Here is a 14227-nt window from a genome sequence, read left to right as displayed (position 1 = left end):
GTATCTCTCTCTTTTATTTCCAGGATAGGCTGAATCTGTTGCCTCTTCTAATGGCTTTCTTGCCCTCTCCCTTGGTGTTTCACTGGCTCTAGTTTTGAAAATCAGTTGTGGTTCTTGAGCATCTTTAATGAAGAGGAAGGAAAGGTGGAGATGAACTGTGGTGTATTCCATCACCTGCTGTGTGAGCTGTGAGGGTCCTGAAAGGTTTCTGCCCTGTAGAGCATCATCTTAGGCCTCACAAACTGGATCCAGCCCCCTGGAAAATACGACTGGCCTATGGGTCCCTCTCCAGAGGGCTCCATGGGCAGTAGACATGAGCTATGAACTGGAGGAGCAGTGGCCACCCATACTCAGCCACTGGCTTTTCTGAGGATCTCTCTCACATGAAGAAACCTGTATTTCCAAGACACAGTGGGCTGGGAGGGACTGTGGTGTGGTCTTTGAATGCTGGACATCCTGTCTTTTGACCCATTTGGGTTGAAAATTTGCATTGCTGTATTTTTACACTGCGCTTCCAGGGGCGAGGTTGCCTTCCACACTTCAGTTGTGTCTCCTTCTTTTGCAGATGAAGAAGAAGCTCTGAACTCTATTATGAAGGATTTGGCAGCGTTGGGCAAATGTGGGGGGCTGCTGGACAACAACAGGAATAAAAACAGCGTCCACTCCAGCAAACAGGTAAGGCATTGCTCGAGTCCGCCCCAAACTCCAGTTAACCAAAGAGGTGGACGTGATGCTCACCATGCTGGGAGAACAGGGTTTAAATGTTGGAACTGAAGTTAACAAGTGCTGCAGGAGCTCAGCACATCAGAAATAACATAATTTTACTGAGGCACAAGCTTTAGGACCTCTTTCTGAAGAGAAGCTACAGGCATTCCTGTATCACAGAGGAGCAACGGAAGAGCAAAGGAAAAGAGTGATACCCCAAATCTCTTACAAATGCAGCAATAGAGCCTGAAACTGGTTTTAGATCTCAAATCCCACCCTAAGGCACTTCTTTCTCTCGCTTAGCGCTGAAAGTAGTAGAATTTGTTACAGGCTATGCAGCTTTAAGTTTTGGATTAGTCAAATGTTTTCTATTGACAGCGTTGACGAAATACAGTATTTATCATCTGCATGTTTTACTTCAGATATTTGAAAGACAGACTGCCAACTTTGAGCTGTAGACACCCAGGCTCTTCTGGGAGGAATAATGTCATTCTTATATAAAGTGTTTAAATATTAATTACTGGTGTTTATGCTCCTAAAACCAAACACTTTGGCCCTGTTGTGTGTTCCGAGTTGATTCGGTGAGCAAAAACATTGGCCCTTGAGCGATGTCAGAAATTATTCGCTGACATTGATATAATAGCTACAGTGGATTTAATAGCCTCTTTGCATATGGAACAAATATTATGCGAGCACAAAAGTTGTGAAGAAAGAATTCACTTGTCAAAACAGCAAGGAAAAAAGAAAGAAGGGGAAAAATAAGGAGAGGATCATGAAGCTGCTGGAGAAGCACGCAAGCAAATCCACTTGGAATTCCACTTCTAGTGCTATGGCCTAGAATAAGCTTGCAATCAACTTGCTGAATGTCTAGCGAGGAAGAAAACAAATTGTCATTTACTGTCGTCATGCATATTTTAATGGCAGTAGTGCTACTAATGAAGAACTCTGGATGCAGGGCTGGGGGGGGGAAAATCCTTTCCCGAATCCCTCTAGACTTCCTAGACACACGCAGATGACAACACGTGCGCACGTAGCATGTCTGTTTTAAAGTGTGTCCTGGCGGTAGCAGCTGTCCCAGTTGAATCACTGGATTTGTGTTCAGCTCATGCTGAAATAAGTCCAAGATGTTTACAAAACTGACCGGAGAAATTCAGAGCTGGCTCTCTGCAGCTGCAGGCAAGACAGACAATCCAGCGCAGTTTTGGATGGCTCCGAGGGCAGCATTTTCTGCAAGTTGATGGGTGGGGACCATACCAAGGCAGCTCGGGTTGCTTTCAGGATAGCAAAGCTTTTTAGATGTCCCTTAAATAACACATGTCTTTTTCTCGCAATGGGGGAAAATCCCTGCTGTCATTTTAGCAAACTTTTGCTGTAAGAGCTGCAGATGCGCAGTTAACCAGCTAGTTAGTTGAAAACAAGAAAAATAGTTTTCATGGGCAGAATTCTTACATACAAAAGTTTCATAAAACTGAAGTCTTGCAATCAAATTTGTATCCACAGCCCATCCACTCTGCAGCTTCACTTATAAAATCACCATTAGAGTTATGTTGTGCTCTACTGTTAGCTTTAGCATTGTTGGCTGCTGCTTGCGTTTAATATCATTATAGTAGGAGTCAAACTCTTCTTCCCAATTACAACACTGATGCCTGGAAAAACATTGCCTCCTTTATGATTTTTCTATTTATCCATAAGCGGACCAGCCGTAGCTGTGTGCTCATTGTTACTCAGAGCTCGCTGGTGGAAGAGGTGCCCATAGTCAGCATCCCGCTTTCCTTGTACATCCGGGGCTGAGGATTCAGACCAGCAGGCCCCACGAGATGAAGGGCGTTGGAGTATGTCGAATTGTTGCTTCACTAAATTGGACTAGCTGGAACAAGTCTGGCTCGCGGGACGACGGGAGTCTAGTCTGTGAGGTGGGGAGTGGCCAAAGTAGGTGGAATTAGTGGGGACTTGGTTCACGTTTGCAGCTCAGAAACTTTTAATTGACTTGTTTGGGTCACTTTTAGTTTTTTTTTTCCCCCTTGTTTTTTAGCACGCAAATTGATTGCGGGGTGGGGAAGATTGCTTTGGAAATGCTGTTGTCATGCCTGTGATTTGTTGTTCCTTTGGTACTCGGTGTTCTCCCCCCCTTTTTCTTTTCTTTTTTATTTTTTCTTGTGATCAAGTTGGCTGGTTGGGCTGAAGAATGCACTGCACAGTCTCCCTTCTTGGAGAGGGAGACTGAGGCATGGGGCATTTGGATGCTAAATTTTCCTCTTGGGAATCTGATTGTCGGTGTCTCTTATGACGGCCTGCAGCAACGTGCCCCCATTGAAATACTTGGTTCTGGATGTTCAGTTGTTAGATTAAAAAATAAAATATTAAAATCTGGTTTTTTTCTGTGGAAAAATGCTTTTCTGAGGCATGGGAATCCTTTAGTCAGTGTTCCAAATTTCCACTGAAAAACACTTAAACAAGAATGTGTTGACTAACTAGCCTGTCCCTTTGTGGCTTGCAGCAGTTTTTTTTGGTTCACAAAGAAACACAACCAAAGTGCTATCTCATCCCCGTCTCCTGGAGGGGTTCCTTAGTGCTCTCTTGACAAAAGTTGAAATTTGGAGCCTGCCAGATAGTATTCCTGGTAGGCCTGGGCCACACAAGAAAGCAGTCTGTGGTGGTGTGTGCTACACAATATTTCTTCCCCAAAATAGCGTCAGTTTTGCTTCGGATCATCTTATGAAATGAACATCCTTTGGCAAATTGTGTGTGTGTGGGGGGAATCTTTTTTTTTTGGTTTACTTTCCTTGCAAGTGAGTTTAGGACTGAGGCTGAGTCTCTGGATGTCCAATGCCTCATGGCAGAACAAGCTGGAAATGGGAACAGCTGTACTTGATGCATGGTGTGGGTGAGTTTCCTCCCTGAGATGGCCCAGGCAGCTCGCAGCAGATATGATGGCTGAGCTTGAATCTCCCGAGTCCTGGTCAGGTGTCAGCCGCTGAGTTCTGCTGCCTTTCTGCCTTGTGAAAAAAACAGGGCAGAGGGACGGAGATGGGACACCCTTTTCCTTCTGCATGTGAGTCACCATCTTGAAAAGGGAGCCATTCTTTGGGAACAGAGGGATCATCCTGACGTTATTCCTAGTGCATCCTCTGCACTATTATTCCTCCATTATTCCCTTTATCACTCCATTATTCCTCATGCATCCTCTGCCATGGATGGAAGGAGCCCTTTCAGGCCTTCTCCTGGACTGGACAGACAAAGGAGTTTGTTTATAGCAGTGGCTCTGAAGAGGGGAAGGAGGAAACAGCAGAATAAAGATCTGCATTGCGATCACTAAGGAAAAGGATGAGTGGGATAAGAAGGGAAACCACAAAGAATTAGAAATCCCAAACAAAACTGTGGAGGAGAAAGGAGCAATTACATTAACATTTATTTTGTGTCTGTCTATTTATGTGCACATCCATTTATTTATATAAATAGCGCTTGGCAACTCACAACATGAAGTTGGTTGTCGGTTGCTGTGTTTCGGTCTAATGACAAGGCATTGGCATGGGCCTCTTATCGCAGCCGATGACAGCTAGCAACTCCTCTGTCACATTAATTTTGATTGCGAGTTCTCCCGTGGCAATAAAGTCCAATATTTGTGAGAATGTTTTCCCATGCACAGCAAATGTCAGACTGACCCAAAAGTTATTCTTTTAGTGAATTACCTCCGGATTCTCTTTTGGCAAGTTGGATGCGGGACAAGGCTTGCTCATAACTAGAATAAAATACAGATTATGTTCTAGGGCTCTCTGTTTGTAGGTCTTCAATTAGCCTAAAAGGAGTTTGGCTTTATCTCCTCTGTTTTACCGTTGGGGACTATGATGGGGGTCCATAAATATCACCTGGAAGACGGGAGTCTCTATGAGGAGATCTTTTGAGGTTGCCCCACCAGGGGGGCAGGAGCAAGGGACCCAGAGGGAAGTGGCACTGGCTGGGGAAGCCTTGGCTGGAGATGGCAAAGGCAGTGGAGTCCCAGGGTTTTGGGGAAGAGGCTTTCCCTTGTCTGTGTGTGGAGCTGACTTGGACCAAGGAGAAATCCAGCTGGAAAAAAGCCATTCCCTGCCAGGTAGGTGGCTTTGGATAAACATTTTGAAGCCTGTGATTTCTGCTGCTGTGTAAACCAAAAATATCTATAACAGGGAGCAGTGAACCCTCTAGGCATCATCTTTCCACTGGCCTCTGAGCTGCTCACGTGGTGGGCTTGTTTTTTCAGAGGAAAAGAGCTGCAAGGATCCAGGGGGACCAGGATATCTTGTATCTTCCACCCCCTTGAGAGGAGAAGGGGGCAATCCCAGACAAACCCCTTTCTGTCTGATTGCTGAATAACCCGAAGCGCGTGGGGGTTCTGTGCAGATAATTCCTAATGACGCGGATTAGTCATCTCCTATTGCGGTTTGGGGACGCGGTCCAGCTGTCTGGCTTGTAACGAACATCCCGTTGCTAAAAGCAGGGGCGAGCGCAGGACTAATGCAAACAATGTGCATTAGTCGGGGAGGTGCAAAGTCCCCTCAGCCTGGCCCTGTGGCGCTGATTTCTCTTGGCCGAAGCCAGAAGTTGAGGAGAAATCCCACTGCTTTGTGGCTTTGTACAAAGGAGTAACTAGAGCCCTAATGCTTGAACGCTGCACCGCTCAGTGGGGTTTTCTCGTTGCTTCCTAATCCAACAAGTAGAAAAGGAGAGAAGTGAAAATAATCCCTTGGTTTACCCTCCAGCATGGAGAAGTGGGTCTCCTTCCTTGCCCCTGTTTTACCCAGGGGGGAGACTGAGGCAAAGTAAGTGCCCGAGGTCTCGTGGGTGGGTAAGAGTGAAGCTGAAATGATCCCCCCTTGGTGCAGCGCTGAAGGGAAGACAAGGCCCCTTGTCATGATTTTTTTTTCCTGCTTTTCTTGACCTCATAATGGTTAATGCTGGAGTCAGAGGCTGTGTCCCAGCTGGTTTGTGAGGCAACCATGGATTTGGGTGGAAGAAGTGATCCAAAGGCTCTTGTCCCTGTGGTATCTCAGCATGGGCAAAGCTGTCCTCTGGTTAGGTTTGACAAGAGCAGCTTTAAAAGCAAGCCGCAGAGGCGGGCTCCGAGCAGAACGCTGCTTCTGGTGGCAGCTGAGTTTGGGAGGAGGAGAGGACATGGTGAGGGGAGCTTTTGAACTTGGTGCTGGTCCCAGATTTTGCCGGGTGGCAGTTTTAGGTGCTTTGGCTCTCGGTGCCACAGGCAGACATGGAGGTACAGGGCTGTGTCCTCTACCGGCTCCCTGCCTGCAGCTGGCGGCATTGGGGTGATGCAGCGAGGGTGTCCCTGTGCCATCAGACACCCTTTTCCATGGCCATGGCATTGCCCAGCTTGGACCCATACCCCAATCTGATCGACCCTCTGGGTGTTCAGCAGCTGAGGGTGCTCAGCACCTTCTGTTCCTCCAAAGCCACTTCCATTTTAGGCCTAACAGCATGTTTTCTTGCTCTCCGTGTGTGCTTTTATTACAAACAGCACTCAGCTCTTCAGGGATCTCTGTGTAAGATCATGATTCACCTCCTTTGGAAACACTTTTTCCATTTTTTTTCCAAAATTTTCCTTAATCTAAACCAGTGCTCAGGGCTGCTTGCTCCAGCTTCCAGGGGCTGAGCTTGGCCAGGCCTGCTGGGGTACATGGTTGTCTGTCCCCATTCCTCCCCCTCCCCACCCCAGTTCCCGTCAGCGCTTCCTCTAAAGCTCGGCAGTTGTGGTCTTTTTGTGAAATTACAAGTTTTGAGGAAGGAGCTAAAAATACCTCAAGGAAAGCCTGGAAAGATGGTGATGGGTTTGTGGCCACTGCGGTGGCTTTGCTTTTTCCTTTCCGAGGCGGATGGCAAGAAAGAGTAAAATAGCATTTGTTAGCGGGGCTAGAGGAAATGCCGGTACAAGTATCTCGGAGAAGAAATTATTCCAGAAACGAAGGGAATTACTGTGGTATTTCCTGTCAGGGTTGTCGCTTATTTTGTTTGTGTCACAGCAGGGCCTACAGGCGCCAGCCAAGAGACGTGGGCTCCTCTGTGCCCCATGTCGTACGGAAATGCACGTGGAGAGGGAAAGCTGCTCAGTACATACAACCTGGGAGAGCAAACATCTAAATTTTGTGCTTGGCTCTGCCGCTCTGCTTTATAGAATGAATCATAGAATGGTTTGGGTTGGAAGGACCTTTAAAGATCATCTAGTCCAACCCATCTGCCCTGGGCAGGGACACCTCTCACTAGATCAGGTTGCTTAAAGCCCCATCCAGTCTGACATTGAACGCTTCCAGGGATGGGGCATCCACAGCTTCTCTGGGCAACCTGTGCCAGTGTCTCGCCAATCTCAAAATAAAAAATAAAAAATTTCCTCCTTATATCCAACCTAAATCTAGCCTTTTGCAGTGTAAAACTTGCCCCTTGTTTTTTCACTACAGAACAAGCAGCAGGAGGAGGGAGGTGATTGTCCCCCTGTACTCAGCACTGGTGAGGCCACACCTTGAGCATTGTGTCCAGTTTTGGGCACCTCAGTACAAGAGAGATCTCGAGGTGCTGGAGCGAGTGCAGAGGAGGGCAACGAAGCTGGTGAAGGGCCTGGAGAATAAATCTGATGAGGAACGATTGAAGGAGCTGGGACTGTTTAGTTTGAGGAAGAGGAGGCTGAGGGGAGACCTCATCACTCTCTACAACTACTTGGAAGGACATGGTAGAGAGGTTGGTGCTGGTCTTTTCTCACAGGTAATTAGCCATAGAACAAGAGGGAATGGGTTCAAGCTGCAGCAGGGTAGGTTTAGGCTGGACATTAGGAAAAAATTCTTCACAGAAAGAGTGGTCAGACACTGGAATAGGCTGCCCAGGGAGGTGGTGGAGTCACCGTCCCTGGATGTGTTTAAGACTCGTTTAGATGTGGTGTTGGGGGATATGGTGTAGGGGAGAACTCTGTAGAGTGGGGTTGATGGTTGGACTCGATGATCCCAAGGGTCTTTTCCAACCTAAATGATTCTATGACATGGTAAAAAGGCTCTCTCCATCTTATAAAGCCCCCTTTTATGTGTTGAAAGGCTGCAATAAGGTCTCCCCAGAACCTTCTCTTTCCCAAGCTGGGCTTTTTCCTCACACCCTGAGGCAAAGCACCTTGTGCCTTTGTGCCTCAGTTTCCCCTGCTTGCTCCATTATCTACCTCAGCTTTCACAGTGATACCGTTGCTGAAACCCTCTGCTAGAGCTCAGTGTTTAAGGCTGGTGTCTTGTGGCATGGCCTTACTCCTCTCCTCTACCGTATTTAACACATCCCTTCTTGGATGTCTCAGCTTGTTCTCCGACAACAACTAATGACCTCTTAATTGTGGGGAGAGCACGGCTGCCATTAACTTCATTTGACATCTGATGGCAGGGAGGGTGAATATCATGGCTTGGATTGTGCAAGGAGGAGTTGCTGTTGTCTTCATTCCTCACAAAATTGCAGAAGTGAGTAGGACCCAGCAGCCGCCACCACCTGCACCTCTTCTGCGACCTGTCCTCAAGCTTTTGCGTGTTGTGTTGAGGTCCTTACGGAGAAGATGCTGATCCTGCCTTCCCTTCCATCGAGCATTTGAGACGCTGGGTGCAGACTCGCGTGAGACTTTGCTCCAGCACTTGGCGGTGCCCCAAGACTCGCTGTGTAATCTCAAACCAGTTGCTCCGAACCAGATTTCCATGGGTGTAAAAAATCACAGCCTGCTCTGGCACTTAGGAAGTGCTTTGCATCCCCCTGGGACTTCCTAGTGCTTTGGGCACGGCCCTTCTTTTTCCCTTTCTTTTTTATATTTTTTTTTTCTTAAAAAAAATTTGTTGCTGATAGCAGTGAGGAATTCAGCTTTAGCTGTGGGTTAAAAACACGAGCAAACCAGGGGAAGACTGCAAAATAAAACTGCAAACAACTTCTCGAACTATAGATAAATATATATTTATCCCTCTTCTAAACGCTTGCGAGCTTAAGGTCTCGGTTTCTTTAAGGGAGGCGAAAGGTTAGTGTGGTTTATATCAGGGGAAAAAAATAATATCTAATTAAGAAATGAAGGGGGTTTTCATTCTCCTGTTGCAGCCGGTGTGTTTGTTTGCTGTGCTCAGACGCAGAGCGGAGCAGTGTGGGGCAGCTGGCTCGCTTCTCTTGGCTTCGAGCCACAGCACATCAGCCCTGTTATTGATGTAGAAGAAAAGGATGCAGCAGGGTTGTGGCTCCCCCCGCACAACCCCCCCCCCCGCCCCCCCATTTTCTTCTCTCTCTGGAGCTTTATACAAGTGTTTTGACATTTTCCAGCCACAAGCTGTTCTTCAAAACTTATTTGTCTGCGAAAGTTGTGTTGCTCAGCACAAACAGGCAACGTGTGCTACGGCCCGGCTCGGTGCAGCGTTTGGGTCTGCGCTGAAAGTGAAACCCGTGTTTTGAGAGGTTTCCTGCACCAGGGCCGGAGCTGCGTGAGCTTTTCCCTTTACACGTCCTGCTCCTTTGTAAGGAGAAACCTTGAAAGTTCCTTGCCCTGATTTCTTTCTTTTACTCTAGAGAAGGGCTTTGCGGAGCTACATGCGGTGAACCCACACCGGCTGATTTTAATACCAGCATCCAGGAGGGATGAACCAGCCAGACCCTGTTCAGAGAGACACATGAAACTAAAACTGGCATAAAAGAGCCCATATCTCTTCTTTTTTTTTTTTTTTCTTTTCCAACAGACATAACCCAAGGTGGCTATCCCACCTGTATTTGCCTGTGTCTCTAGACTGATTTGGACCTTCAACACTACATTGGTTATGGTCATCTCCTTTTGACTTTTGGACTGGTTTACAGTTAGTTTGGTATTTTTACAGGTTGAGTCTGGTTCTAGGAGTGAACCTGGAGTTTGTCCAAATGTTGTGGGTCTGGAGAACTGGCTGTAGCCACTGAGGTGATGTAAATGCCTGTTTAGCACAGGCGTGTAATGCTGCTGGAGTGCCCCATTTGGTGACTGTCCCAGCGCTGGTTCTTCCCAGCCTTTCTAGAAACACAGAAAATGCCACGAGCACAGATAAAAAGGATGCGCTTCAGATGATCCAACATGTTTACCCTGAATCTGCTGGGGTTTTTTAAGCTTTTCAACTGAATCGCCTCCAGCCTTGACTTCCTGAACTTCAGTGGGTGTTTGCAGAACTCGAGGAGCTGTCAGTTTAAAAATAAACCTGAAGATGCCCGTCCAGCTCACTTTCCTCATTAGGGACAAAGCTGTTTCACTGTGGCTCTGCTTTCCCTCTGAGAGGATGGAAAATGTGCCTTCACGCGCTGGCAATCCAGGGTTAGAGATAAGGCCCTCGCTCAGGAAGGGCTGTCACCCGCCCATTCGGGGATTATCCCTGTGAGAGGCAGGCAGCCTGGGACCGAGCCCTCCCTGGTGTTACCTCTCAGAGGGAGGTGGTGAGGACTTTCTTCTCCATGGGTATAAAAACACTATTTGGGGAAGCTTATGTGCACTAGCAGAGGCAGAGCCCTGGTTAACTGGGGTGACTAAACTTGGTTTGGGAAGCAAAGAGGGTTTTGATCTGCCTTGGAGACCATCGGAAAGCTCTGGAATGAGCCAAGGGATGCTAGAAGGATGCTTGGCTCAGGCTGGGTCTGAGAAGGCTGAATGAATGAAAAGGCTCCTTGTGGTCTCGATCGCTGCTAAATATGCACAAATAGAGGATGGAAGAAGTGGCTTTTACTAGTCCTTGCACAGTTGTGTGCCCAGTCTGCCCATGACTCTGCTGGCTCTTCTTTAGGTAAATTTAATGATTTCTCTTGAGGTGAGCAACAGGTCAGTTCAGGGCGGGCATTTACTGTGTATAGTGTAGTGATGCCTGATGCACTTTTGAGTCTTGTGTGTCCTAAGAAAATAACCACCACCCCAGCACTGTTAGCGTTTAAAATCCAAGACTGTCCCTCCACTTCCATTATAGCATGCTTGCTTGTACTTCTTTCTTCGCCCCAAATATTCCTGTGTTCTATTAAACATCCTCTGGGCTTTGCTTTTTGGATTTCCAACAGAAAAGTACTGGAGTGAAACCATGGGAAGTGCTGAAGATGGACAGACATCAGACATTTAACATGTTTGCCTCTTTGATATAGTAGTGCCTTGTTCCGAACTGAGTTCAGAGCATTCAAAACTTTCCACTTTTATTAACGCATTTTCTTAAAACTAACAGTTGCACAGATGAGTAAGTATCCTCTTGTTTACAGAAGATTTTATTTTTTGACGAGGGCTTTTATTGGCAATGTGGAGTTTCTCCAAAGTCCGTGAGTCCAGCAGGCAGCTTGTTCCAAAATAGGCCAGCTGCCCACTGGAGTTAGAGGAGTCTCCCTGAGAACCGCTGTCAGCTTTGCATCTGCATGTCCGTCTGGGATGCAGTTTGGGACCTAACTGTTTTCCGCTTTCTCTTTCAGCAGCGAAATGTCAGGATCAAGTTTGAATATGAAGGAGAGAAAAGGTATGTACCCAACCCAGTCCCTGATGTGTGCTGGGACAAATTACCCTTTTTACCTAATGTCATCCTACTGATTTCAGCCAGCTGCAGATGAGCTCACAGCAGGATTCGTTCCCCTAAAATCCACTACAATTTTATATGCAAGAGCCTGGCCTCATCATCCCATTTGCCCCAAGTACCTCCTGGGATTTGCATGCAGGCAAAGTGGTTCCAAGCTGGAAGTAATTAAATGCCTCTTACCAGGGACCTAGGGTACACGCTTGGATCCTTTTCTCTTTTTAATTCTTGAGCCCTGCTGAACCGCAGCTGAGCTGCAAGTCTACAGGAATGTGTCCTTTGATTAGCAGCCTATGACACTTACTTAAGATAACCAGATTTTGGGCACGGGGCCCATAAAAATAGAGCTGGGAGTTAAAGTTTGCCCGCCCTTCCCTGCTTGACATTTTCATGGAATCACCTCTGCTCGGTGGCTGTGGCAGGGCAGGACACAGGGCTGGAAACTCGCAGGCTACTGGTCCAAGTTGCATGTTAAAGCCAAAGAAAATGTAAGTAATGTCACCGTAGGGCTAGCCTGTACCACCTGATGTGTGCCTATAGAGCTGCTGCACATGATGGTACAGGAGAGCCACAGGATGCCAGACTGCATTATTCTCTCTTCCATCCCTCCTCAGCATTCAGAGTCTCTTGCTGAAAGTGGAGATGGTAACTCACTGACCAGTGCCCCATCCTGGGCCTTCTCCAGTGAAGGGCTACTGGACTTTCTTCTTTTCCACTTGTGCCTCATGGTACGGGGAGGAGCAGAGGAGCTGCACTAGGATTTTTGGTAGATATTCTTACAGGGTAGGTCAAGTCCTGTCTTGGGCATGTCAGACAAGTAGTATGAGTGTAAAAGCAACGAGCAAGCTTCATGCTTCACAACAGAAGCATACAGATCCTTGCTTCAGAATTGTCAGTCTAGTCCCAAATTCCAATATGCTTCTACTAAATCGAGACTGTTCTTGTATTTGTTTGTGTGTACAGGATTATCCAGTTTCCAAGACCAGTCAAATTCAAAGAAGTGGTGCAGAAGGTCACGGATGCTTTTGGACAGACGATGGACTTAGTCTGTGTGAACAATGAGGTATTCTTCTCTTTATTGCTAGGAGAGCTTTAGGGTGCCTGGTCCCCGCTTCACAATTGAACGGTGGCTTGTTCTTAAGGCCCTAATTTAGTGTTGTATGTGGATGTGAAGAAAAGTGATCTTATTTTATGGTTCTCAGGTAGCGAGTGTACAAGAACTCTTGTCCAGACACAGATCAGTTGGATTCTCAGACTCCAAGCTAGGCTTTCCCCTTCTTAAAATTATTTCAATTAAGGCCTACTAAATGGTGACATGATAACGTTGTCTTTCCCCTAGAACAAAAAAATCCCCCTCACTCAAACAAGGTAAGGAATTAAGTAACCGAGATGATGGAGACATTGTCAGCTCAGTTGCACAGTCAGCAGCAGCAGATGTTTTCCTATGAACCCCCTTCAGGCAATAGGACCAACTTTCAGATGTGTCTGGCTGGTGAGAGCACCCGCAAGGCAGAGAGAAGAATGACTGGGACAAATGGCTTTCCTGAGAGCCACATGAAGTCCAATATATTCATCAGTGACCTGGATGAGGGGGTAGAGTTGCACCCTCAGCAAGTTTGCTGATGACACAAAGCTGGGAGGGGTGGCTGACACACCGGAAGGCTGTGCCGCCATACAGAGAGACCTGGACAGGCTGGAGAGTTGGGCAGAGAGGGATCTTATGAAATTCAACAGGGGCAAGTGTAGGGTGCTGCACCTGGGGAGGAATAACCCCCTGCACCAGGACAGGTTGGGGGTGACCTGCTGGAGAGCAGCTCTGTGGAAAGAGACCTGGGGAGTCCTGGTGGACAACAGGATGGCCATGAGCCAGCAATGTGCCCTTGTGGCCAAGAAGGCCAGTGGCATCCTGGGGTGCATCAAGAAGAGTGTGGCCAGCAGGTCGAGGGAGGTCATCCTCCCCCTCTACTCTGCCTTGGTGAGGCCGCACCTGGAGTGCTGTGTCCAGTTCTGGGCTCCCCGGTTCAAGAAGGACAGGGAACTGCTGGAAAGGGTGCAGCAAAGGGCTGCCAAGATGATTAGGGGACTGGAACACCTCTCTTATGAAGAAAGGCTGAGGGATTTGGGTCTCTTCAGTCTAGAAAAAAAGACGGCTGAGGGGGGACCTTATCAACACTTCTAAATACTTAAAGGGTGGGTGTCAGGAGGATGGGGCCAGGCTCTTTTCAGTGGTGCCCAGTGACAGGACAAGAGGTAAGGGGCACAAACTTCAACATAGGAAGTTCCACCTAAACATGAGGAGGAACTTCTGTACTTTGAGGGTGGCAGAGCCCTGGCACAGGCTGCCCAGAGAGGTGGTGGAGTCTCTGTCTCTGGAGATATTCCAAACCCGCCTGGTCGCGTTCCTGTGCCACCTGCTCTAGGTGACCCTGCTCTGGCAGGGGGATTCAACTAGATGATCTCCAGAGGTCCCTTCCAACCCTATGATTCTGTGAAGTGACTGTAGGCTACTGCGTGTTTAGGTTGGATGTGAAGCCTTCCCACCTTGGGGCAGTTGCAGGAGCCTGGTGAAGTCCAGAGCATGAGGAACAGTGCACTGTACTTTTATCTAGCACTGACTTTTTCACCCCAAAACCCCGTAACCATGGGCATGTTCATATGGTCAGGTCTGCAGTGAAATGTGCATCACTGAAGGTTCCTCTAGCAGGTCCTGTGGCCACGTACAAGCAGCCAAGAAACCCTCCCTCTGCGATTCTTCCATTTTAAGGCTTGAAGACCTTTCTGCTCTGACCTTCCTCATAACACAGGCCACTGTGTTTTTCCAACTTGTTCTTTGAGCCCAGCACTGTGTCTGAAAGGAGGGTACTGATGAGGGCCTTTACCTAGAAGGGAGCAATACTTGGCATCTGTTTTGGTGTGCTTAGTGTTTTCTTGTGAGGCATCTTACCATGAACTGGGGAGGCAGCTGGAGCCACTGGACTCTTAAAGTGGGTTTG

General features: G+C 47.6%; 1 protein-coding gene across 2 annotated transcripts in view; it reads left to right on the top strand.

Moving 5' to 3' along the window:
• LOC141738587 (mitogen-activated protein kinase kinase kinase 3-like) overlaps nt 1-14227 on the top strand; it is an 85597-nt gene that overhangs the window by 39519 nt on the left and 31851 nt on the right. Inside the window, exons 3-5 of one of the 2 annotated variants that reach the window (XM_074574012.1) lie at nt 566-675; nt 11140-11180; nt 12198-12297. In XM_074574012.1, coding sequence (XP_074430113.1) covers nt 566-675; nt 11140-11180; nt 12198-12297 — 251 coding nt within the window. Of the gene's footprint in view, nt 1-565; nt 676-11136; nt 11181-12197; nt 12298-14227 lie in introns of both variants that reach the window. The other variant, XM_074574011.1, reaches the window with a different exon arrangement.

The sequence above is a fragment of the Larus michahellis genome, chromosome 2, assembly GCF_964199755.1.
Source record: "Larus michahellis chromosome 2, bLarMic1.1, whole genome shotgun sequence".
Classification (NCBI taxonomy): Eukaryota; Metazoa; Chordata; class Aves; order Charadriiformes; family Laridae; genus Larus; species Larus michahellis.
The sequence above is the reverse complement of the archived record's forward strand: the minus strand, read 5'-3'. Positions and strand labels throughout refer to the sequence as shown.